The sequence below is a fragment of the Kryptolebias marmoratus genome, linkage group LG21 (assembly GCF_001649575.2).
Source record: "Kryptolebias marmoratus isolate JLee-2015 linkage group LG21, ASM164957v2, whole genome shotgun sequence".
NCBI lineage: Eukaryota > Metazoa > Chordata > Actinopteri > Cyprinodontiformes > Rivulidae > Kryptolebias > Kryptolebias marmoratus.
Genome location: NC_051450.1, coordinates 4,749,065 through 4,776,083, shown reverse-complemented (window position 1 = coordinate 4,776,083; position 27,019 = coordinate 4,749,065). Strand labels below are relative to the sequence as shown.

The following is a 27,019-nucleotide window of genomic DNA, read 5'->3' as shown; positions in this document are numbered from 1 at the left end:
TTGTCCTGGGAATTTTTACTAAATTAAACCTTAGTCTCATAACTGCCTTTTGTGAAATCATCCATTCAAATTAAGGCCTAGCATTCCTTGAAGGAATGCAGATCGCCCATAGCCTTTCATGCCAGAGTTTTGTGTAGTGTAGTTTTGAGTTTTAGTCATTTTGGTCAAACCTTGAAAATATTATGCCATATGTTGTCCTGGACTACAAATCTTTGTTTATTTTGTATAATACACTCATTGCACCATATTTGACATATTGTCTGGAAGTCTGGGGCAATACATACAAAACAAATTTACAGCCGTTCTACATCATACAAAAGAAATCAATTAGAATTCTCCATAATGTGGGTTATTGGGAACATACAAACCCATTATTTTTTAAGTCAAATGTATTAAAATCTTGGGAAATTGTAACTTTTAAAACAGTACAACTTATGTTTAAAGTAAGAAATCATCAGTTCGTATTCAAAACATATTCAAAACATGTTTTGTGACAGAGAGGGGGGTTATAGTTTAAGAGGAGAAGGAAATTTTAAAAAACAATGTATTAGAACAACCAAAAAGAGTTTTTGTTTTTCAGTGTGGAGTAGATTTATGGAATAGATTGAGTGATGAGTTAAAAAAAGTACAAATATAAACCAGCTTAAAAAACTGTTTAAAAAGGAGCTTATTGAGAAATATGTTATGTAAGATGAGTGTTTCAAATACCAATAATGCTATTGATGATATAAAATGTTTAAATAATTGTATATTTAAAGATGAGAATGTGAGATTTAAGTGTCATGTCATGTGAAAATAATTTACATTTATTTGATGTTTGGAGAATCAAATGTTTATAAGTTGATGAGTATGAGTAGGGCAGGAAATTATAAGATCTTGTATCTTCTACCTGGTCCTTTTCGAACAGATAATGTAATGCATGTCAATGGGGCAAGACAATTTGTTTTAATTATATATATATTCCTTGCTTATATGTATTTTGTCTGTTCAAAATAAAGAGAAAGAAAGAAAGAAAGAAAGAAAGAAAGAAAGAAAGAAAGAAAGAAAGAAAGAAAGAAAGAAAGAAAGAAAGAAAGAAAGAAAGAAAGAAAGATTTTTTGTGATGTCCTTCTCAGTTACTTTCAACTACTACTACGTCACATTTTAGCTTAATATCTGTAACACTGACTGAGTTAGAGCCATTTTTGAGTTGGCTAATGTCAAATAGCTGTGGCAGCCATCTTGAATTGGATTGAGTCCAAATGATAATGAGTTGTAGGTGTACATCCAATGATTATTTGTTGAGAAGTTATTCCTGAGATATTTTGCTTTTAGACAAACAGGCTTTATTCCAACATTAAATGCTAATGTTTTAAACAAAGCTATGCAGAATGTGTAGTGTTTGGAGTAATGTTAGGGAAGACTCAACTACAACCACACTAATATTTAACTCTGTATCTCTAAGATTTGATGACTTTATGTTTGCCAAGTTTGCTTAGATATGGCAACCATCTTGTATTGAAATGATTTATTATTCAGTTGTAGATCTACATCCACTGATTATTTTCAGAAAGTTTCATTAAACTGTGTCCAGTGATTCATTAGATATTTTGCAACAGACAAACAGTCCAATTTGAAACAAGTGCACTTGTGCAGTCAGTTAGCCCTTAGAACATACATTGGAGACCAGTGTCAGCTACACACCTAACTTTTGGTCACTATCTGTAAAACTGAGTTATTGTCATGCTTGTGTTTTATTTAAAGGTTTGTTGGCTGTGGCAGCCATCTTTAATAGGGTTGACTCCAAAAGGTAATTTGTTGTAAATGCACATCTAATGATTACCTTCTGAAAATGTCATTAAAATGAATTCAATTGTTCATGAGATGTTTTCGTAACAGACACAGGAACAGAATAACAAAAACACAGGTAGGTGATATTAATGAGCGGTCATAGGGCACCTAAATATAACAAAACTAGCTACATATTGTTCTGATTTCTTGGAGTATAAACTTGCTTCACTGTAAAATACAAAGATTTGCCAGCAAAAACAAATCCCTCAGTTTTACTTGGGTTTTTCTGAGACAAATATGAGACTTCTTCAGGTTGAGCTGCATTTTTAGTGGTTATAATTGTTATTCTTTGTTTTTCACAGATGCTGAAAAATGACTTCATGCTAAAAGGGATCCAAGGAAAATGGGAAAGGTGCTTGTTTCCATTGGATGACAGGCATCCTGGTTTTCCAGGCTCCGAGAGCAGAAAAACACTACTACAACCGCACTGTTAGCAGGCCGTCTCATCATTGATCTTTGCTGATGCACAATTTTCCTGAGGCTTTTTTTTTTTCATCAGTGAAGTTGCAAAGCGCAGAGAGCTGGATACACCCCCCCTCCGTGTCTCGCAGACAGGCTGCACTGTTGGGAGAAGCCACCTGGATCAAGTTTGAATGTGATGTTTATGCTAAAGCTATTACTCTCTGTCTGGGCAGCATGCCCCCAGTGCTGGACTGCTCTGTGGCCACTGAATTATTCACCCCACAGATCCACCATTATCTGTACACAAGCTGTCACATGTAGCTGAATGATCAGCTGATTGTCCTTGTTGCCTCGTGTCTGTAGTCAGATTCATTTTCAGCTGTTCTCTTTGAAACAACATAGTGGGAGGTCTAAAGGGATATTGTGGAAAAGTTATGAGCAGTTAATATCTTACCTGTTGTAGAAAGCTCTTTGAATGACTTCGGTTTGTAGATGTTGTTAAATTCTGACAGTACTGATGAGCTAGAGGCTAGTCCTAAAACAGCTACAATCTCAAATATTTCATATCAGTTTATACAAACACCACACTGCTGTCAGTTTCATATTAAACAGTTATTTACATCCAGTTCTATGGTTATTTGTGTGCACAAAGAGCAACAGCACATAGCTGTACCACTTCCTGTGCAGCCTGGGGGCTCTTCCAGCAGCAGTATCATACAACCCCAACTGCAGCTATCAGAAACTGATCTGATGTCCAGGGTAAACGGCAGAGAGGAGGAGCAGAACCACTGAAGGGAACTTTATTAATGCCTAACAGGGAGTCTGGTCAGAACTGCAGAGGGAAACAGGATGGTGACTTTCAGAGACAGGTGAATCTTGGACGAGTCTGAGTAGGCCGAACTTACTGAGTGTGAGCAGCAGACAGGTCCTCGGGTTCAGCAGGCTGCGTGCTGGTGAGGGAGGTCCAGGGCCAAGTGAGACAGGTGAATATCCAGGTTCAGATGGGTGCTCGTATTTACAGGAGGCAGGAGGGACGTCAGGGAGCCAGGTGCAGGTTCACGGGGACGGAAACTGAACACACACATACAAAGAACACAATTAGTCAATAGGTTCGAGGAAGGACTCGAAGAGGGGCCGAGGTCATATCAAAACAGGCGACAAGCAGAAAGCAGAAGACGCCTTAAATACCAGAGCACAGTGAGGAGGACATGTCAATCTGTCACCACCCAATGGTGGAAGAGACTGACTGACAATGCCACAGCAGCAAAGTTGGGACATTGTGTAACAGCTTAATAAAAACAGAATGCCCAAATTTTATTCACATTGGAACATAGTTGAAGCTAAAAACCTTTTTAAAACAACATTTTTGAACAAATAAGGTCACTTTAAAGTTGATAGCAGCAACATAATTTAAAAAAGTTTCCCACTGTGAACATTCCCTTTTCTTTTAACAACAGTCTAAGAAATGAGGAGAGCAGCTGCTGGAGGTTTTTGTGGGAATATTGTCCAATTCTTGTCTGATGAACTCTGTTCTGGACTGTTCTAGTTGCTCAACAGTACTGGGTCTTTTTTGCTGGAGAGGAGCATACATTGTTCTAAAACCTGTACCGTATATATATTTTTTCATTTCCAGATGTGTAACCATCCATTGTCAGAAGCACTAATGCACACCAAAATCAACAAAGAGGCAGGTTTTGGAACTCAACTGATAATAGGCAGATGGACCTCTCCCCTATTTAGTATGGAGAACCATAACATCCAAACAGAATTTCAAATTTTGATTTCTCTGACCTCAGTCCTTTTGACCTCAGAGAAGGTGGCAACGTTTTAAGATGTTGTCCACATATGGCTTCTTCTTTACATGACCAGCATTTGTAGATGAACTGTAGATGATGGAATATTAAAAGTGTTCCTACATTATTTTGAAAGTATTCTTTTTTTTTAGAGGCCCTTTTTTCGCAGATTGGTGAACCCTTTGCCCATATTTACTTTAGAGAGATTCAGCCTCTTTAAAATATTCTTTTCATACCTAGTTCTTTTACTAACCTGTTACAAATTCAAAAGTACAGTTTCTTAGTTTCAACATTTGGCATGTTTATTGTTTCTATTGTAAATAACTCATAGTGGTTCATGCATTTAAACATTTACATCATCATCAATTTTGTGTAACACAGTTAATTCAGCAAAAAATGTTACAATCTTTCATCTGGAACTGACCCATGCTGCAGCAGGAGTGTTTCCTCTCGCTGCTGCTCCTGCTTTCTTCATTCATTTGTTCTGCACTCGTAAACAAAGCCAGAGATTTATGTAATTAAACGTCTATTGTGAATTTGACTTTCTAAATCATAAGTGCTTACATGACGCTGCTGTGAATGTTTTGAGGTTAAAGTTGTTTTTAAGATGGCTGCAATCCACTATTTTCTTAGACATTAGCTTGCTAGACTGTCAAATAAAAACTCTATTTCTCCAAAGTGAGGTCCTTCACTTAGCTATCTCGATGGCAAAGTGCTGATTCAGCACTTTTACTGCTTTTAGCTGCAGTTTTGGTGCTCTAGCTTTTTGTAGTTTTAAGCTTTTAGTTAGCCTTTTGTTTTTTTAAGATTCTAGCTTTTAGCCTTTAGCTAACTTTGTGTTACATTTAGCTTTTATTTAGTTTTTACTTTTAGCTGTAGTTACGCTACTTCTGGCTTTAATATCTCAGTTTCAGCTCCCTCAGTCATTCACAGAAAACCTGTGAGGATGTGGAGTTTTGTCCCCGCCCTGCTGGCGGTGCCACTAACTCTTCCTCCACAGCTGCAGCCGATTGCCCACCGGCTGGTTCCAGATCTTCTCTGGAGCATCGCGCCTTATGGGTCTGGATCTCAGCCTTATGTCTCTGCCTTCGAAGCTCACGGCTACGCTAACCCTTCGCCTCAGGGTGTGCTGTTCACCTCCTTGTAAATACCTGCCTGCCTGGAACTAAGCGCTGCACTTACCTGTGGAACTTACATGTTGCTGGATTTCTGGATACTCCTCCTCTTGGACCGTCTCTGGTTTACCCTGTCTTGCCTCTACGCCTTGTCACCCTTCAGACCTGTAAGAAAGAAACAATTATTCACTGCCTTCTACTATATGATCAAACTCAGCCTCACTTTGCTCTTCCTTGCTGTTTCAGATCCTCCTGGTTGCTCCTCACTGTTCTTACATGCACCTGTAAATAAAACCACTTACCTTTGACTCCGTCTCAGTGTCTGGTTTTCAGTTCCACTTCTACGACAAACTCTAGATTATGTCATTTCCAAAGAAATCTAATTCAGTTTATCTGAACTATCCTCTTAAGATCATAATTTTAAAAAATTAAATCTTTAAATTTTCAACTTTTGCTGTTAGTACTTTAATAGAAATCATCTGGTCCATGGTAAGAACCAAATGTTTATTATAAATCTTTGATGTGTAAAATTTTACATTTTCGACTGCCACCTCCTTTGAAACCAGTTTAAGACAGTCTGCCTTTACAATACATACAAATACTGAAAATAATAATTTTTACGATAAGTTGAAAAATACAACACATCTAACATATGAAGAGTTACCATCAATAATCGTAGTCATCTGCTTCTAGACCAGTCAGAGCCTCACAGCAAGTGTTTGTTTTGTTGAAAGTCATGAGACTTCAAGTACCATTTCATTCCGCTCCGAGTTTAAAAACTACATCTCCCACATCCCTGCAAGCATTCAGAGGAATTCACTTCAAACACATGCGCCTGATGTTTTCCTTTTTGTTTCACACAACGTGATACAGTACGGTGTTTGTGTGTGAAGGTTGGGGTCTGATTGGACACAGTTTGAACCTGCAGATGTCTGCATCCTCTTCACCACGGTTGTTGAGCTTGCTTCAGGAGAACAGCAGGGTCTTTCTTTAGGTGGAGGATAACGGTCTCTAACACACACACATGCTCTGTCTGCCATATTACCACCCTACTGTGTTTTACCCACACATTCAAACACAAACAGGGTGCCAACTTGGATTTGGGTAGAGAACTGACAATGTCAGTTACCATTCATCATGTCTGATGAACTTCTGTTAAGTAATTATCAAGTAATTGTCACCAGCTGCCAGAAAGTGAGGGCAAATAATACTGTATTTGCTTGTGTCTGTTTGCTAAATATATCATGAACCACAGGACAAATTTTAATGAAACTTTCAGAAACTAATCAATGGATGTAAACTATGTAACCTTTTCAGTCAATTCAAGATGGCTACCACAGCTTATGGACTTTAGCCAACACAGAAATGGCCATTCCTCAGTCAATTTAGCAGAGATTGAGCTAAGATTTTGTTGGTAGCTGAGTCATTTACAAAGCAGCACTCCGTCATTTCTCATCATAAAATGATGTCAGTCTGAAACTGTGGCATTCAAATGCGGCGGGCGATATGCATTCCTCTATGGAGCGCTAGGCCTTTAATTATTGATAGGCCAGGTGTGTACACATACAACTGCTAAAATTATTCTTAAGGCTAAAAGTTTCAACTTGATAGATATATTTTCAGCAAAACAAACAGAACTGACATTTTCCGTTTTAGCAATTATTATATTCTAAAAGCTAAGTGAACCGGAAGTGCAACTTTATATGGGCATGATGAAAACAGCGCTTTAAATAAACATTCGCGTCCTGCCCGTGGAGCAGGTACACGCTCAGTGTCTGAGCTGCTTTCACTGCCGGGCTCCGGGAGGTCCGGGAAGGTAATGTCGCAAAGCTGGTCGTAAACCAGGTGCGGAGAAGGGGAGGTGAAGGGAGGGAGGGAGGTGGAGGAGGAGGGGGAGAGGGGTGAGAGAGGAGGTGACTCTCCGGCAGCATTTAGACACAACGAAAGGATCATGGCGGATGGCCCCAGGTGTAAGCGCAGAAAACAGGCGAACCCGAGGAGGACCAACGGTGAGTGAAAACTACTTCCGAAGCGCAGTTTTTCTCCCGGCCCAGCGGGTCCGGAGGCTGTCCTGCCTCCGGAGAATTTCCCCGAAAAGTTCAGTGTTGTTTCTCGGAGCCGAAAGTGGTGAGAAGTAGTGAGCGCTGTGTCCCAGCCGCTGTGTGGACCGTTATACCTGGGTCGCGTCTCTGCCGCCTCCGCTCCTCCGGGCGGACCGTTATCCGCGCCTCCCGCGGCCAGGAGCGGACTGGCTCCCGGGTTCACTCTGCGCTCCTTTATTCGTCGGACGACACGTTGAAAAAGTCCTCATTCATTGATTTAGCCACGTTGGGTCGAGTTTTAAAGCCCAACAGGAAACTCGGACCTGTTTCAGGGAGAAAACGGAGTACCTGGTTGTTGCTGCGGTCTTCCTCTGTAGTTTGTTATCATTTACAACACAAAGCAGGGTGGCTTTAGGAACCTTTTCGAAAAGTAATATGAAGTAGGAAAAAAGAGGAATGGAACTGTTTGATTCTTTCTTTCTTTTGCCCACTCATAGCAGGTAGCGATAGACTTGCTGTGTCACAAGTCGGACTGATAAAGCACGTTTTGTCTGGTCTAAACCTTCCCGTCGCGTGCTTTAATTTAGTTTGACCATCGACGACACCACTGGAGTGTTTTAAAACAAGTATTTGTTTCATTGTATTTCGTGTCGGAACTTCCTCTTGTTTACGCGGAGCGCCTCAGCCCGGCTCCTCGCTGATAAAGTAACGGCTGAAAGGCCAGCAGAAACACCTCTCTGACGGGGTGCGCGAGGGAGAGCTCACGCGCTGTTTGTGGGAACTGGGCGAGCGCTGCCCATATAAGGAGAGCGGATCCTCTCCTGTCGCGCGCTTCTTGGGGAGATCCTGATTCTTGTAGGACCGTGGACGCTGGCTAACCTCGCACAAATAACTTTTCTTGTATTTTCTTTTCGGTTTCCATTTTAAGACACCGTGTAGTTATTTTAAGAATTAGTTTGTTTTCTAACCTATACAAATATGTCGTCTAAATACAAAAAAACTCGTTTTATAGTAGTTAGTTGTACGTTAAGAAAAGCTGTTTTCCTGTATTATGTTATGTGGTATTTTTGTTGGCTTCTCCCGCGCGGTCATTAACTCGCGTGAGTCTCGCGCGTGTCAGCGCGGTGTCCGTGTTCTGTCACCCATCGAGCGGATAGCTGGTGTTGCTCTGACGGGAACCCGTGGGTGGGAAACATGCGCCCGTCCCGAGTTTTCTGTGGAAGGATTTATAAAGTGCCGTTTTGATTTCTGGGCTATATTCTGTAGATTCAGTTAAAGTTCTGCTCGTGGGAATGGATTGTTTTGGTGGAAGGAAGTGATTTTATTACCTATTTATTTCAGGTCTCGGTTATTGTCCTACACCCCAGTTTTCTTTAATTGAGTTTTTATAGCTTTATTGGTATTTTAAATTTAAAAAGGTGATTTTTTTGTTGCCTTAGCCTGATTGTATGGTTTCACCCTGGCTGCATGTGGAAGGGTGAGGTCAGGCTGCTTGCTCCTTGTTGCCTTCGTTCTGGTGGATGTTTGAAAGGAATCATCTGGTCATTTTTGAAGTGATGTTCTGTCAAATAGTTATTGCATGGCTGAAGGCAGTTTATGGTTTTGTTTGTGTCTTTGTGTTCCTTTGTCTGACTGTTAGCAAAATATGTCATGTACCATTGGACAAAATTTAATGAAACTTGCAGAAAGAAGTTACTGGATCTACATCTACATCTAATTAACTTTTGGAGTCAATCCAGTTCAAGATGCCTGCCATAGCTAGTCAACATTAGCCAACACAAAATGGCTCTAACTCGGTCAGCTTTACAAATGAAGCTAGCATGCGGTGTGGTAGTAGCTGAGAGTGATCTCCAATACACACTCTGAGTGGGACATCCTGCATGAGATGACTACTGACAGACGATACCTTCAGAAATGACCAGACCATCCATGTAAGAGTCTTATATGGGCATGCATCTTTGTCTCATTAGAAGAGCTCCTTACCGCTATTCTTTTGATGCAAAAAGTCTTTAGTTTTTGACTCAGTGACTCAGGTAGGTCCCTGGCAAACAGAAGAAGCTGAGATCAAGGTGAGCTCCATTCCTGTACCATAAACAGAGAGGTGTTAACAGCCTGCAGCGGGACAGGTGTTTGCACTCGGCTTCCCCCTTCCTTTTGTCGTCTCAGCCTCAGTCAGTTCCTGTCAGTACCAGCAGCCGTCCTCTGCCGTGGGAATTTAACACTGCAATTTGGGAATAGTGGAATGCAGCCGGTATCAACATTTTTTTACCAAATAAACTCTGGGACAGATTTGTATCCACGGTCATTGGGTGATTAAAATGTTTTCATCATTTTTTTAACAATTCAATTCTTTTTTTTTTTTTCAACTCTTTATCCATCCATCCATCTGAGATCTCATATTTGATGAATCATCCATTGGCACTTCACAAAACCTTCCGTAATGTTGACCAGCATGTTTACTGGCTACAACTACATACCCTGAGTGCTGGTTTCACTCCGAACACAACCACATGTTAACATGACATAAATTTATGGAGTAACATGTAACATCTTGGGCTGGTCAATATGGGTTAGCCTTAGGTTACTATTATAACACATTTTGTCTTTACACTAAACCAATTTCCATGATTTTATCATGATGTTTATATTAAATTGTCTTTTTTATGTTGCAGAATACTAAACAGTTCTACATATATATATATATATATATATATATATAGGTGCGTGTGTGTGTGTGTGTGTGTGTACACTGAACAAAGATATAAATGCAACACTTTTGTTTTTCTTTTTTATGTACACAATAGACCTTTTTCTCTCAACTATTGTTCACAAAGTTGTGATTTGTGTAAATTTGTATTAGTGAGCACTTCTCCTTTGTTGGGTCAATCCATCCCCCTCACAGGTGTGGCATATCAGGATGCTGATTAGACAGTATGGCTATTGCACAGGTATGCCTTAGGCTGGCCACAATAAAAGGCCACTCTAAAATGTACAGCTCAATGCCACAGATGGTGCCTGCAGGAATGTCCACCAGAGCTGTTGCCCGTCAATTGTCTTAGATCTTTGAGTTCAGCTCATGAAAAATGGAAGCGGAAACAAAAGTGTTGTGCTTATATTTTGGTTCAGTCTATATAGACAGACCATTTCTGAACTGAATTTGTAATTTATGCTTCACATAAGAACTTATAAAACTACACTTTATCCCAAAGTTAGTATATGAAATATAGTGTAAAACACAAAAAAGTCTTGTTTATTGGGAACATCAAATGTGACAAACCTTTTAACTGTTAGAGACAAGTTAACATAATGATAAATTTTGCAACATCATGCATTTGACAGTAGCCTACATTTTTAATACTCAATTTTGTGGTTGTCAACGCATCCTAATCTATCACCTAATGCTGTCCTATGAGCCAGCCTTAGTAAGAGTACTAATCAGGTTTCTGCAGTGAAAACAAAAGTAATCTGTGTTTCAGAAGAGGTGTGCTCACATGTCACTCCTGTGTTTTAAAGGACATGTGTTTACATGTAAAGGTTTCACCCCTGTTGTGTGACTGTGTGAGGAGGAAATTTTTCATTTATCACACTGCTGTTTTTTTAACCAACTTCTCTTATGAGCGTCATTTAAAACATCCAAGTCAGAAGAAGAAAATCCCCCACTGTGTCCTTTTGCTCGCTCAGTCTCTTCCCTCTCCCTCCTCCTTCCAAAGCTTAGTCTTTAGTTTAGAGAATAGAGGATGGGGGGTGAGGGACGGAGGGGGGTTAAACCACAGTATCTGGGGTTATGGTGGGGGGGTTGATTGCCCCCTGACCTGGGCACCCATGCGTTCTTAGAGTATGACGTCACTTTCCCCCCTCTGTGCCATTGTGCGTCTTCCAGCATGTCCAATTGTGTTTGTGTTTGAGTCTGCTCAATGACAGAGGGGAGAGATGGGGTGTGGGGATGGGTGGGAGTTCTCTGCTCCCTCCTGCCTTTCTACTCTGACCCCTCCTCTTTTAAACTGGAAACTCCATCTTTCTTGCAGAAGAACATGCAACGGGGTTGGGGTACAACAGGTGACAAGTGGGGAGGGTTTGGTGTTGGCAGATGTAAAGTAGGACACAAATGGCAACCATCTCCCAGACCAGATAACAACTTATGGTTATTATAATTTAAAATCCCCCTGTGGTCATTTTTTTTACTTTATTTGTTTACATAATTTATTAAAATATTTTAAACTAAGTATTTTTAGCCAGAAAAAAACCCCAAAGGTTTCTGTCTGAAAATTCTTGTTAAGAAAGCTGCGGAACAAGCCTTCCTCATCTGATATCTGGCCATCCAATGGAATTAAAGTTCTGTGATGTACGACCACACTTCCATCTCTGTCGAGGCAGCTTAATGATTAGCTACTCCCGTGGAGGAGGAGAGCATTAGCCTATAAAAAGGTGCTCTTCCTTCATAAAAAGGGAGTTTTAAACCCGAGTCAGTTTCAGTAACCTTCTTAACTGTGCTCGGATGTGCTTTATTGGGGTTTGTGTTGCTGAATGCCTAAATGAACCATTGTGTGTTCAGGCTTTAGTGAGAGAAGCCCAAGGAGAAAGAGCGTAGTTACCTTTGCAGTTTGTCTGCTCTACCTCATACACTTTAAGCAGCAGAAGAAAAGGGCCATTCAGCCGGCCCGGCATGGGGAGGGAGAGCCCTTTTCACACTCTGCTTGTGGGAAACTTCTCCTCCGCACTGTGCACGCCATTTGCATATGACCCATTCTTTTTGCAAAGGTCCCCATGAGGGTGGAATCTGTAGAACATTCACAGAATTTTTTAAATCCCTCTCTCACGCAGCCTTCGGGGCCCTTGAGGGCCTGCATCGCAGCACTTTGCTTGACACTTTTTGTCTCAGAAGTTTAACTTGTGCACAAAAATCAACATAAACACATCCCTGTTTTCCCTGTATTCCGTATCTTTGAATGTGGCTACGCATACAGCTCATTGTGTGGTTTTTAACTCACTGGGCTGCAACTGTTGGAGGCTAGTTGGCAAATCAAAATTGCAAAAAAATAGGTGACTTTTGGGGCTGCATCCTCAGATGTTTTCTGTCATAAGGAAAGTTCCTGTGCAGGCTTCAGCAAAAAGAAACGCTGTCACACAAATCTTTTGAACATGTTCAAAGTTCAAGCAACAAGACTCTGAGCGTCTGCGACTCCTGGAAGGAAATTAAGAACCCTCACAAACATTTCAAGACATTTTAGAGACTCTCTTGTGTATGCCATTTGCCAACTAGTCATCAACAGTTTCCGCTCACTGAGATACTGGCCTTTCTTTGGCTCAGCAAGCAGAACCAGACAGCCGCGGAGGCTCTGTTAAAGATGATGGTGTCTGAACGAACAAACTGAGGGGGATTGGGTGCTCAGTGCGGGGTAACACAAGGATGACGGAGTGAGAGCTTCTACCATCATATAACATAACTGTTATACTGGAGCAAAAGGCCCTCCCTTTTACACACGCACAGACCTCAGAATAGCATGGGTCGGCCCTCACCAGTATGAAAGATCACTACGGTGGTGTGGTAACTGGAGCTGCTGCCTTGACGAGACACAACATGTGGACCAGCATCGACGGTAACATACTTTGAGTTGTTCAGGGTTGTGTCAGTCTACAACAACTCTGACAGCCTTGACCCTTCAGCACAGATAGAGAAAGCTGTGGCAGGGGAGAAGAGCTCAGTTAAGTTTATCATGTAAGCTAATGTAGCAGGAAAGCCTCCTTTTGTGAGTCATGGACATACAGGTCAATTAGTTTTTGTTCTCATCTATTTCTTTGTAATAAATCTTTATTCTTTGCTACTCTGTCCTTCAATCTTTCCCCACAGATATGGGGGTGAGAGATAATATTCTCAATAGTGTATATACTTGAGGAAGAGATTACCTTTAAATTGCCATCCTGGTGGAGGTAAATATTGTGTGTTTTTAATCATGTGTTTGGTGGCTGCTCCTCAGGCCCACATAAAGTCTCTTGGGTCCTGTCTGAACACCCTTTCTTGTTGGTTGTCTTCCCTTCCCACCCGCCCATCTATACTCTTTCCTCCCCTCCTCGCAGTCCTCAGTGGAGCGGTTAATGAAAAAGACCGAACTGACACAATAGGCAGAAGGCGGGCCCGGCAACGGGTTCTCACACCAGCTTGTGTTTTTAGCAGAAACCTCTGCTGTGGTTCCACTTCAGACAGTTTCACCGCCAGTTGTTTTATTATTTGTACATAGACGTTGAGTGTCCGATTCCTTGTGGATGTGCTTGTCCTTTATGTAGTCTCACAGTGACTCTGTCTACAGTGATGAAATGAGATGACAGCAGATGAAGAGTAATCCACTGTCATATGTTGTGCTTTGAAAACAGCCAAGTGTCTGGCTTTTTGCCAGTCCTTTATGATGACCATATTGATTTTCCTCTCCATTGCACACAGAACTGATAATAGCTCTCCTGAGGGGTTACACATTCATACTCAGATCTTGATTCCAGTCGCACTACACTGCTGTGATGTCCTGGGGACCACGGTGACTAACAGATCCACTGCTCGGCCATCTCAGACTCATTGAACTAGCAAGGCTAAGCTAGCCAGATAATAGCTCAACCTTACTCACCCTGTTTGTTAGTCAGAAAGAAGGCCAACTGCCACGCTGAATGTCAACATGGATAAACATCCACACAGGATTAATGAGACAAGAATGAGCAACCTGAAACAAGAGAGAGGGCTGAATACTACAAAGCATGCAGCATCCACTTTGGTGATTTGTTGAGGTCCCTGCTTCTCCATAAGTGGCCCCAACAAAAGGAGGTGGCCAATCCAAGATGCACTCAGTAACTGCTATAAGTCAGGAGTGTTTAAATATGAACAATCACTGCACACTCACCTGGTACAAAGCTAGAAGTTATGTAAGTACATTAAAGCCTTGTCCACATGAAAACACTGTTTTTCTACAATGATTTTTTTAATGTTGTTTCTAGAAATATCCTTGTAAACACAGAACTGTTTCACAGATGTTTTCATTTACATGGACACCCAGAAAATGACTCAAAATACTCTTGTAATTATGCCAGGCCTGTACGTGGCACTGTAATGCTGTCAAACAGGAAACAAGGCATGGAGCATAAGGTTACACATTGGGTAGACTGTATACATATGAGTCACAGACTATATGTTGTACAGTCTGTGGTTCCAACTGGAAACACAAGAGGAAAAAGACGATGATGACAAATACAAGAGCGAGAACACAACACAGTGGAACTCCAACTTCAAGTCACATTAAACTACAAGACCACAAAAGTGCAGGACAGTGTTGACTGGCAGTTGTGTCAGTCCAAATGAGCAGATAACATGAACACTTTTCAGGCCCAGTATCAAGTGATGGACAGCTAGAGGAAATGATGTTCAAAGCTTTTTAGAGTAAATTCTTTATACACAAGTGTCGGTCTTTTAAAGCTACTCTCATACTTCATGTATATTGTGGATATTTTTCAGTAACCTTTGATGTTTTTGTATTGTTGACAGTTCAATAAAGTGATGGAACCCTTTTTGGCCTTAGATTTTTTGTTGTAATAATAAGGGGGTTCTGCTCTGCTCTATTTGAGGCAAAGTTATTGTTCCTCAGTCTTGTCTGGTTGTTGTAAGTAATGAAGGATAGGGTTAATGAAGGGTTTTGCTGTAGATAAGCAACCAAAAGCAACAAAAATGCACGCATGTAATTTGCCTTCATTTTGGGGCTCGTGAAACACTGTTTCTGTGTGGACATAAGGCTGAAATGATGAAAAACTTTTGTGTTCACAAAAACCATTCCCATGTAAACTGTGCAAGGGTCCAGAAAATGTGGCCCTTTATGATAATATACAGTTGTATGCAGCCACATCAGTGTGTAACAAATGTTTTTTTTCCTTGTTTGCTACTTCGGTCTCTCTCATATTTCTTATATTGTGAGGAATTGCATACACACACACACTGTAGTTTCTGTTCTGTTGAACCTTTTGGATTTTGAGGTTTTGCTAACAAACAAACTTTCTGTTAAAAAACGACTGTAGTATATGATGGACATGATGGTTGCACTACTTTTCGGTCTGTTTCCCACCTTTCTGCTACACCATAAATTTCAGCATCTTTTCAAGTTTCCCGCTCTTGAGTCCTGTACATTTGCTCCTTCTCTGCCTCTTTTTTTCTCCTTCTTGCAGCTGCCTTGGCTCTGACTCTACTGCACCAGCAGGTGCTTTAAACGTGCAACAGCTCAGCTATACAGTGCTCATAAATAACACCTGACAAAAGTATGAGAGAGGCAGTGCTGCAGCCAGAGGGAGGAAAATGGGTGGGGGGAGCCAGAGATTGAAAGTTTCCTCTGGCAGCAGAGCGAGGTGGGGCTCATGGTCAAACGCTGGCCTTCTGGAGAAGGACATGTTCAGAATAAATGGGAACGAAGCAGAAAAACTAACATGGGAGTTTTTTCTTGCATCTTAAAAGTGTTCTTCTGAATTTTACACTTGCCTCAATTCCAACTTTTCAATAAATCCCCCTTCATGCAAATTTCTACTAAATGGATCTTTTCAAACACAAGGCCAGCTCTAAGTGACTGGTTAAGTAGGTATTTGGATTTAAAGTAGGAGAGCATTATCTTTTCGGTAATTAGGATGTAAGAGCTTGGAACAATGTTAATTGTTCTCTAAAAGCAGATGAAGAGGTCAGAGAAGAATTTATATGCACACCTTTACAATCATCATCAGTAATGAACCAGCACTCAGAATAAATGAAGCCATAAATCATCCCTGATAAAGGGCCATTAATGAACAGAGCTCAAAATAAAACTTGTGCTGTGTATGTGTCATTTTCTGCTCTCACACACACACACATCCTGTCACATCAGAAGCTATCGATCAGCCTCTTGGGGCGAAGGTTAGTTTGCCATTTTCTTTTACCTCACCGTGAACAAAACCAGGAAGTGTGTGAGAGATTACAGCCCAGGATGCAACCTGAAAGCCCTTTATCTCTGTGAAAACAAGAGGCTTCCTGCGGCCCTGCTCCTAACCAGGCCAACTGCCCCCAACCATCCCCCCAGCACCTGTGGCAGCTTATTTAAGAATCCTGATCAGGGACTGTGGAGACCACAAACTGGGAGCAGAAAACATGAAGGCCATTATGTTGGCATTCCTTGAAGGAATGTATATCACATGCCACCTTTCATGCCAAAGTTTTAGACTAAGATCATCTTTAGATGAAAAGGGTCAGAGTTAATGCTGTTTTGGTGAAAACTTATGAATACCTACATCCCGTGATATTCTGAGTTCTTGTGAGATGTGTTAGCTCGCTGAATGACTCTTAGCTACTACTGTACCAACCACACCAAATTTAGCTCAATATCTGACACGTCATAGCCAACTCAACTCAATTAACTAACATTTGTTCATTGGTTCAGGAGATATTTTGCTACAGTAAGACAAATACAAACTTGGGCCAGAACATTATCACCCTTTCTCTTTCAGGGACAGAAACAGTTTTACTAGGTCTTCATTTGTTGAACTGGAGACTTGAAAACTGGACTGATAAGCATTAGCTTCTAATAACTTCCTGAATGAAACTGACCACTTTTGTTAAGTTGTAGTAAAGTTTGAAGTCTAAAGTTGAGTTGTTGTCCTCTGAAAACACTTTGCTTCTTTAAGTTTTTGCCACAACTGGCAAGGAGGGTTTGTCCTGACAGTGTCCTGCCCTGAATTTCAATGACCCCATCCTCCCCCTGGTGTTATTATGCCAATGCTGCTAACTGGCTCCTATTCACTGCAGTGTCCTGACTTCCCATAGGGACCTAGATAAACAAGGGCTATTCAGTCCCTGAAAAGCCCCCCACCCCCTGCCTGCCCGCCTCGGCCTCTCCTTGTTTCAGTGCCAGGCTGCAGCGCGCCCTGCTCGCCACAGACACTGAGCCAGCCAGACTTCTGCTCCGAACACATTAAACCCCACTGAAGAGCAGTGCGTCCAGCTGGGACTGTGTGTTAACATGTACAGTGTGTGAGGGAGGGGGCTGTTATCTGTGGGTGTGGTGTGATGATGCAGGCCAGGCTGACTTCCTGTTGTTCCAGTCCATCAGGGGAGCTCAGAGGTGGGGGGATGCTCCCATGAGATTTACCCCGTGAGAGTCACATGATTCAGCTGGGTTCCTACTAAAGGCATTTTTTTCCTAAAATTATTTAGCTCAATTTGTCAGATATTCCTCAGCTAAATACTGACCTGACAGTGATCTGTCTCTGAGTATCTTTCTGTTTCCTTTCTATTTTATTCATCTTTTTCTTGTTGGATTTTCTGCCCTTCCTCACGTTTTATGAAGAGATCTTAGAGGAAAACCTCACATCTCCCTGGGTGCCTCTCTCATTTTCCTTCTATCTCTCCTAAACAGATGTTTAAAAGCTATTTGTTTGTTTTCTCCATGGAAGACACTTTGATTGATGCCTACCATAAAACAGAGCCTGCAAGCCGATGCTACATACCTCACTACAAGAGTAAAATGGTTTAAAAAGAGACTTGAAAGGGTGCCAATGCATAGGCATTCAAGCACTCTTATTGCTGTCTGTTTCTGTCATTTTTTGTTTTTTCCTTCTTGTGCCAAAAAATGTACAAAACTCAGCTTGATTGGAAATAGTGTGCTATGACATTTGGTGAAGTTGAGGATGAAATTAGCAAAAAAGAAACGAAAAGTCCACAACCTTAGGATTTTACCAGCATGTTTACCTGAGACCTCAGACAGCAAAACATCCTTTGTTGTTAGTTCATCACCTTGAGGGGTTCCTGTTGAAATCAAGCAATTTCTCACTAAAATTAGCAAAATAGTTGGCTTTATGCTCAACAATACCCTGTACTTTGTCTTGTAATAGCCTTGACTCTTCCACCACATTCAATAGTCCTTTGTGTATTAAAATATCTACAGTCTATGGGTAAAAATTAAAAAAAGAGCTTGACTCATCGACACTCTGACAGGTTTTGTCACAAACATAACATCCAAAGAACAAATGGTGAGGAAGTCATTAAAAAAAAGACTGATGATCTAGCATTAACAAATCCCATTCTGGTTGGAGCTACGTTTTCTCCCTGACAACAGAGCCCAGCTCAGCGGTTGTAAGTTTCAGAGGTTTATGAGTGAAAAGGTGCTGAAGGCTGGTGAGGGATGAGAGTCTGTGTGCCAACAACAGGTACTAGCCAGGTGTAGATAGGATTCAAAGAACACTGGGATTCTCCTGTCTGTGGAGGTTAACATGCCTCTCTTTCCCCTGCCTGAAGATAGAAGGCCCCATTTTGATGTGGGGCACCCGCTGTCTGAATCAGACTCTAGTCTGGGCTCAGCTGCCCACTGAATGCACCTCCACACAGTCCAGGTCCTGGTGTCCTGATCTGAGGGCTCCATGGGGTTTTGATGGTTGGTGTGAGGCTCAAATCTCAGAACTCAATCTCAGTTGCAGTGTGATGATCTTCATGTAGCTTTTGCCTAAAAATAATATTGACACAATCAACTATGAATACTAATGTTTTGCTAAATGCATGTAACTGTCGGCAATACAAGTCACATTGGCATCCATCATGGTGGAAAAACAGCCTTGGTGATGTCACTGAATGGATGCTGTAGCTCAGGCATACTTCACAGTTTAAATGGGTCACCAACAGTTGGACTCTACAGGACTGAACTGGCATTTTTGATTTCTTTAACAGGTTGTACAAAAGTCCAGTTTAGGGTTTATCATTTCTGAAGACTTTCCCTCAGATTGTGATGATGATGCACACTAACTTTCAAGCTGTCTAAATGTTCCAAAATTTTTGCAAATAAAATGCTTTTTATTTTCACATACTTTACACTTCTTACACAGTTTATACCCAGATTGCGTCTCTCATTGCTATAGGACTTATTATTTTCTCTCAGATAACCCTGGACTGCAAAGTGTGCACAACCAAACTTTCATTGACTTCCATTTTATCTGTTCTCAAAATTTATCTTCAAATCTAGACGTGAAGGGTCTTTTTAGCTTGCCATATCTCCTACATAAAACACTGGTGCCTTTCAAATTATATTCAGAACTTTCCTTGTACAAATTGACGTTTGGAATTATTTTCTGCCAACATATTTGCTGCATGGAGACTGCAGTCAGGAGACGACGTCCCCTTGTCTGTAATGGCCCTCTTGTCCAGTCGACCTCCATCACTCTCTGACTCGGCAGCTAATTTAAAGCAGCGCCCTTCTGATCGAACGGCTGTCTGATAAATCTGTTGAATCAGGACAGATGCCCGGCAGAGAGTGGGAGTGGCACAGCGTCTAGACGGGTCAGGAGGTGAGCAGATGCGAAAGAATTTTACCTCTGTGCCGGCAGACTATTCCACTAATCGTGTGTGCTTTCAAGAAATTGTGTTTTAACCAAATCAGTGACAGAGAGAGATCAAGAAGACAGGGAGAGATTCTCAGGGCAATCAGGATGACTGATTCTCAGAAACAAACTCAGTGTTGAAGTTAGGGTAACAAGTTTGAACTAGTCCTCTTCTTGTAATAATTATATTGTGCCATGACAGATACATTGATGTAAAGCTGTTTATTGTTGTTGAGTATTTTGAATCTAGACATGCTTTTTCCCCTGTCCTTTGGGAGCTAATCCCTCAGGCAAGGTGGGCTGTGTTTTATTAAAACTCACATTTAAATGGACGAGCCCTTCAATCAACAAGCAGAATAAGCGACTAATAAAACATACATCACAGCACATATATAGGGAGGCCCCACGGAGGCTGTTTGCTATTAATATACAAATATAGAGGATTAGTGTCTGCTGTCTGCGTGGCTGTGGAGAGGGGATTAGGGTCCTGGTCCAGACAGATTGGATTTAATGTGTGTGTAAGACTAAACGATTGCTATGCCTAAAAGCCCTCATGTATGTACAGGCTGATCTCTGCTCTCTGACTCAGAGGGTCTGTGTTTCATCCAGTACATGGCTGGTTGGACTTTTACTGATTCAAAATGAATCTATCCTATTACAATTGTGTGATCCTTGATTCCCTGATGATGATAATGAGGATGCTGCGTTACTTTGTTAGTTTTATTGAATATATTTTAGCCTGACTGAGACAAAATTTCACCTAAAAAAGCAAAGTTTTATTATCATTTTTAAAAATAATAGAATATTATTTTCCACACATACAGCTACAGAGTCTTCAACAAACTCACATCTTGCTTCTGCTGACGTGTTTTTTATTTGGACTAGTTAGCTGAAGTGATGCTAAGCTAATGTTAGAACCTTCCTGTTTTGATCCGACTGTTCGGTCATCACATTTAATTACTGATGCAGTCAATTTTATACAAACTGAACATACTAAAAAATGGTCATGGATATTGTTTGGATATTGGCAAAGATATGATCAATCTGATTCCTTACTGAATGTATACAAGTGTAGATCATGAAGCATTTCCAAAAGATGAGACAGCATATTGGTGTTGTCTGAAGATCATCAGGGAATGTCCTCTCCATGAGCATCGGTTTCAGGGCCCTCCCTGGAAATCCAGATAAACACAAACTTTGGGCTTAAAGTGGAGATGGTTCACCGCAGACATGCAATTGACCTTGGCTGCTATCAGTAAGAAGTGAAACACAGTTAGTATCCTATACTGCAGATGTCCTAGAGATAACACTGTGTGTGTGTGTGTGTGTGTATCCTTTACCTGCTTTAACATGCAGCCCACACACACACACACACTGACACTGGGCTGTTTATCCCCAAGGGCGTCCAGCTAAAGGAGAGAGATCCCCTTAATCATGTTCCTGTCCCACATCCTTGTTATCAGACACGATTAATGAGCTCTCCATTAAAAAAAATGGTGGTGCCAACACCTCCTGCAGGAAGGTGAGGTGACTGGGGGCTAAGAGTAAATGCTCCCCAGGTGCGCTGACATCATCCTCCAAGGTGATATGATGGCTGTCACACGGCGCCTTTGTCATGGATGATGGTGTGTTTGTGTTTGCTTCAAATGCATCAGAGTGGTGTGTGTACACGTGGCCCTGCTCTAAATACTTGTTTTGATTGTTCAGAGCCAACCTCTGGGGTCTAATCCGTTTTGGCTTTTGTGTATCTGTCTTCCTCCTTTGTGTGCGGTAGCTCTGTGGCGTGAGGAGGGAGGGACAAGGAGAGCCTGATGAGATTGTGGAAGAGGAGGTAGAGGAGGAGACGGGGGGAGAAGAGGGCGGCAGGTGCAACAGACACCCCGTGCAATCACTGGTGCTCAGCGCAAACGGCGACAGGAAATCAACGTCGTCTTGGCAACCTGGCACTATCGATTAAGCACGGCCGTCTCTGAGCTCACATCATTGTCCCAGTGGAAACAGTGCTGTGTCGGGTTGAAGGAGAGGAGGGACAGGAGGAAGGGAAGAAAACTGATTACATCTCACAGGCCTCTCCCTTTTTTTCCTCCCTAAGTAAACGTAGATCTCATCTGCATGTTGCTGTGAATCACCTTCAGATTTATGATTGTTTCCAAGTCTTTCTCAAAGCCCTGCAAACATCTGACACACCCGTGTTCCTTATTCTCTGTCCCCACAGCTGTCTGTGTGAAAACAGTTCCACACATCTCTTAGGCCCACACTGCACAACGCTGCTTTTCAGTGAAATGCTTCGGCCATTCGTGTACATGACAACAGCGATCAGATTCTCTGACACAAAAACTTTTTGAATCCAGGTCTCAGACTGGAACTTTTTGAATTCTCTTCGTGTGAAATCGCACATATGCACCACAGATGGCCGCGGTCAATAGCTGTACTGTGCATGCATGAGTAGATACCAGCAGTAACAATGGCAGATAGCAGAGTGCTGTTTGTTCTACTCAACATGTAGCAGCAACCCAACTTCACTGTCAGTCTAAACAAACGTCCGTGTGTTCACCATTTTGGATATAACTGATTTCACTGGTCTCTGCACTCATGCATGTCAGCACCAGCTAGTGACCTGGAATGGAAACTACAGTGGATTTAAAGGCAGTATTACGCATAAATGTGCAACTTATTCCCAATCAACATTTTTAAAAAATCTAATGTTTCCAGGAGATTGGTCACACACAAGTAGACCAGAACCAGAAGACACTCAGGTCTTCTGGTTCTGGTCTACTTTGAATCCCCAGAACCAGAATCAAACATGGAGAAGCAGCTTTCAGTTTCTATGCACCATCAATCTGGAACAAACTCTCGAAAAACTGCAAAACAGCCGAAACACTAAATTCCTTTAAATCAAGGCTGAAAACTCACCTGTTTAGAGCTGCCTTTCATTAGTAGTCTGCAAACAAATTCAGGGGTGAAGCTGCTCTGAGCAAAATATCTTATTACATATTGACCATCTCCTTATAATTATCAGGTGCTTCTGCTCCATGATTTTTATGATTTTTTGGGGGGGATGATTGTAATGATTCTACTGATGTTTTTATGATGTAAAGCACTTTGAATGCCTTGCTGCTGAAATGTGCCATACAAATACATTTTTACTTTACATTAACAGAGCCTTGAAGTTTTCAGGCATTCACACTTTTGCTTCCCTGTTTTTATTTTTTGTATGTTTTTTTTGCAATCAGCTATTCATACATGAAAACAGAGACTGCCTCATGAATGCCATTCACCAACTACTCTCCAGCAGTCGCAACCTAGTGAGATGCTACACTTTTCCTCCTCCTCCAGGTGGAAACAAGTACACAACTTGCAACACTGGGTGGCTCTTGTCATGCCATTTTTCCCTTTAACTGTATTTCTAAACACCAGCTTTCATTGTAGAAGGTGCAGCTGGGGTTGTGTCTCTGTTGTGTGTACGCCTTAAACAGTGCTGCACTTCCACACTTCTCTGTTCCACCGTTTGATACTATTAACATTAAAAAGCTATCTGTTTTTGACATTTTCAAATGGATTCAGAATTGTTCATATCAACATCATGGTGCATCAAGTCCCACCACCACACGTTCAGCAGGTTAGTGTATGAAAACCTACCTGTGTGCTGTGATTACACCATAATTGTACCCTGAAGTGGTGAAGTTGCATAAGCTCTGCACTGAAGAAATCAATATGCAGCATTGACTTGTTTGGAGGAGTATTTTTGGCTGATACTGCACTCAAGTTAGTGTCTTTTACTCAGGCATGGTTATGTTACTTCTCACTTTCTTCATCTCATCAACTTTTAGAATAAATTGTTTTTTTCAAGTGATCCAGTGGTCTGAACATTTCTTGGTCATGGAGGCTGTGATGACGGAGAGGTTTAGTGCTTTTACTCTTTTTTTCTTGAGGGGGAAGGAGAACATCACAAAAGCTATCCCTGTTTTCATCCTGCTCTCCTGCTTCCTGGTACCTCCCATGGTCAGCTGAACACAGAGCCGTGCTCTGTCCTGCCATCATGTGGCTTTACAGCCTTGTTAACCCTGAGCTATCTCCTCAACCAGGCTCCATATATTGTTCCATGAAGTGTCTTCATTTAGCAAGCTTGTTTTATTTGTTGTTGTTGTTGTTTTTCCAGGACAAAGCAGGCTTCGCTGTGTCATAACCACCCGCCTCCAAAATGTGAAAATCAGGCATAAATGTTTTTTAGCTTGTGTCTGTTTGTACCCAGATAAATTCAAGATGTCCACCACAGCTAATCAACACTAGCAAACACATAAATGACTATAACTCAGTCAGTTTTACAGATACTGAACAAAAATTTGATGTGGTTGTAGCTGAGTCATTCACAACACCAGCATGGATTACGGGAGGCCATATGTATTCCTTCAAGGAATTCTAGTCCTTTCATTTTCATTTTGATGCTAAATCTGAATCAACAACCTTTATCCCAGTTTACCTTTGTCAGCATAAAGACTTTCTACAAAGTAATGAAGAAAGAAGAATAGCTCAACAGATAACAAATCAAAGCTGATTCTTCAATAACCAGCAGTGTCAAGCTTTAAAAAGTGGATCTGCCTAACCAGCTGCTGAGGCTGAGGGTAAACCAAGCCTGATTTCTAATATAATTAGGCAGGTAGCATGTGTGTAATGTCTTACAGGACTGCACGGGCGCCGAACATCTCCGCTCTCCTTGCATCTCTCTTTATTTAGGGTTATTCTGGGCCGGGCTAATGTGGCGGCCGTGCACGGTGCTGAGTGAGTCAGCGGTCATTAGGGCGTGCAGACAGCACTCTGCCGGAGGCCGCAGGAGACAGCCAGTCTAATGATGAGGCCGCTGAAGTGTCAGGACGTCCTATAGCTGCATCCAATTAGACCCGTCCGGCCCCACCCATAGTCACCGTTACAGTGACAAAGAGTTTCCTCTGACCATCCCAGAATGACATGGCTTATTTAAACAAGGCGGGATTGTTGCACGATGGTATTCCTTTGTCAGCTGAGCGAGTCTTAACTGCACATTTTTGTGTGACGGCCACAGCTGTGTGTCAGAGAGAGTAGCTCAGCTCCAGTCTTCTTCCCCTGGGAGAGGCTGACTTAGCAGGAATGTAAACATGGCAGCTAAATAAACTGCTGCATCAGGCGCAGAGACAACCGAGGGAGGGGGTCTGTCGGGATCACTCAAACAAGCAGATAAATGTTTGGATCAGGACAAACACTGAGTCAGCATTCAGACTCTTGTTTCTGTTTTCAGTAGTGCTGGTTTGTTAGCAAGATTACTTAAAAACTAATGAACAGATTTGGATAAAACATTCAGGAAATGTTGGTTGTCGTGGTTCCATTTTCATGGTGATCCGGATCATGATCCAGATCCAGTTTTTAAATGGCTCTATGGCCTTGGTGAAGGTTTGCACTCTCCAGTTTTTTGCAGTCTAAATGTTTCTTCATACTTTGTGCTATTTTAGCCCTTCATATATTAAAACGTTCAAGTTATTCAGGAGATGGGTGCTCTTGTATCTGTATATGATTCAAAATATTTAACTTTATTTACAAATATTTTTCTCATAGAAATACTCCTAATATTTAGGTACAGTTGATCTACTTTTAGCTTTTAGCTATGTATAGCTTTAGTTAGCATTTTGGTACTTTTAGCTAACCTTTTTGATACTTTTAGTTTTCGCTAGTGTTCTGTTTGTTTTAGCTTGAAGAATGTAGTTTCAGCTTCTTCAGCAAACTCATTCAGCACTCAGCATTTTCATGGAGAATACCATTTGTCCCGTCTTCTTAGCTGGCAGCGGCTGCACTGGGAGGGGAGCTGACACCTATACGATGCACAGAGGCTCAGCATTCCTGTCCCTCCCTCCTCCTAACACCTTATCTCAACCTCTCACTCTAAAATAAGATGCACTCACACCGTGCCACATGACACCAGCTCCTCAGATACCTCACCAACTTTGAAAGCTGCACAGCACTGCTATCTGTGCTCTTGTCATTTTTAAATTCATTTATAGTTTTAAGTGAAAATAATGCTGTACTGTTGTTGTACTACTATAGTCTTTCCTCTTTATCACCAACCACGGAAGATGGCTTCTGTCTCTTATGTCTGTTATCAAAAAAGCTCATGAACTATGGACAAATTGTCTTGTAACTTGCAGAAAGTAGTCATTAAACTTGAGATTGCACATAACGTTATAATTAAGGTTTCACTAAAAGACTAGTAACTTTGTCATTTCTCTACATAAGATAGTTTAAAAGTGGTGGGCGATGCTCATGCCTTCATGGAAAGTATGAATAAACTAGAAGGCTGAAAACAAATAAGAATGCTCGGTCTTTAATTCTTGTTATAATTTAAGGAGCAGCTTCTACTTTGCTCCATTTTCAGGTGATGTGTAAACTGCAAAGTTTGGTGTGACTGCAGGTCCACATCAATGCTGTGATGCTAAAAACATTTTAGATTGGTTTGGTATCCACAGCATCTCCTTGCTCTGCTCCTGTAGCAGGAGGAGAAAAGCATCTTCTAAAGCGTTTCTCCATTTGTGGCTTCTTCAGGCGCCCTCTTTTCAGGCTGGTTTTGATGTGGTGATCTGACTGTTGAGCACAGGTGCTGCCTGATGCCTGCTGTAACTCAGGGCAGGTGGCATCCTTTCCAACTGTTTGCCACTGGCAGCACTGCAGCGCCTGCTCTCAGTCCACAATGCCACTGACAACTGGAAGGTAACAAAACAGAAGGTGGTAACTCACTGGGACTCTGCTGGGACTGTCGCAGACTGGTTGGCAACTCACATTGGCAGTAAAATAGAAAGAAAACAGGCAATTCTGAGTGTTATCAACAAACTGGGCTGCAGTGTTTAAAAAATCACAGTGTGTACATGGCTCGGAAACCTGAATTTTTGCCTTGCATCATTTTGTTGTCCACCTCTGTCCACATTGAACCCTTTCAGCTAGCGATTTGGCAGTGTTCTGCTTCTTTTAGCTTTACCAGCTCAGTTTCAGCGTATTAAGCACATTTCTTCAAACTCATTCATGACTCAGGATTTACACAGCATTTTTACAGCAAATTTTATATTTCTAATAACTCTTTGTCAACGTGTTTTTTAGAGCTGAACATGTTTTCTTTCATGCAGGTGTTAACATCCAGCTCTTGTGATTTTCAGTCTGTTTTGAGAGGCCCACAACAACTCTGTGACTATTTTAGGAGCAAATTTGTCACATACATTTTTTGAACATATTCAATACTCAGAACTGCATGTTTCTATAACTCACACGAGGAATTTGAGAACTACCGCAAACTTCCCAAATCATTCTGGAAACTTCCATCTGAACGACCAGCTGCCCAGTGAGATTCTACCTCGGCTCGATGTCCCATCACCAGCTTTTATCTCTCACACTGCTTAGATCCTTCCTCCCAGGTTGCTGTTCCTCCCTGTTTTGCTTTTTTCCTCCTTTCATTTTCTTCTAAGGTGGATCA

The 27,019-nt window shown here is 41.6% G+C and overlaps 1 protein-coding gene and 1 long non-coding RNA gene across 2 annotated transcripts in view; one reads left to right on the top strand and one right to left on the bottom strand.

Annotated features, from left to right (window-relative positions):
* Positions 1 to 2,483: 2,483 nt before the first annotated feature.
* Positions 2,484 to 7,165, bottom strand: LOC119616632. Its single transcript, XR_005232598.1, has 3 exons — positions 5,208 to 7,165; positions 3,138 to 3,303; positions 2,484 to 3,064 (listed from the first exon to the last, which is right to left on the bottom strand). It is a non-coding gene; the product is annotated as an uncharacterized LOC119616632 (long non-coding RNA).
* Positions 7,061 to 27,019, top strand: part of zeb1b (zinc finger E-box binding homeobox 1b) — a 59,696-nt gene continuing 39,737 nt past the window's right edge. The window contains exon 1 of the mRNA XM_017436478.3: positions 7,061 to 7,149. Coding sequence (XP_017291967.1) covers positions 7,099 to 7,149 — 51 coding nt within the window. The 5' untranslated portion in view covers positions 7,061 to 7,098. The remainder of the gene's footprint in view (positions 7,150 to 27,019) is intronic.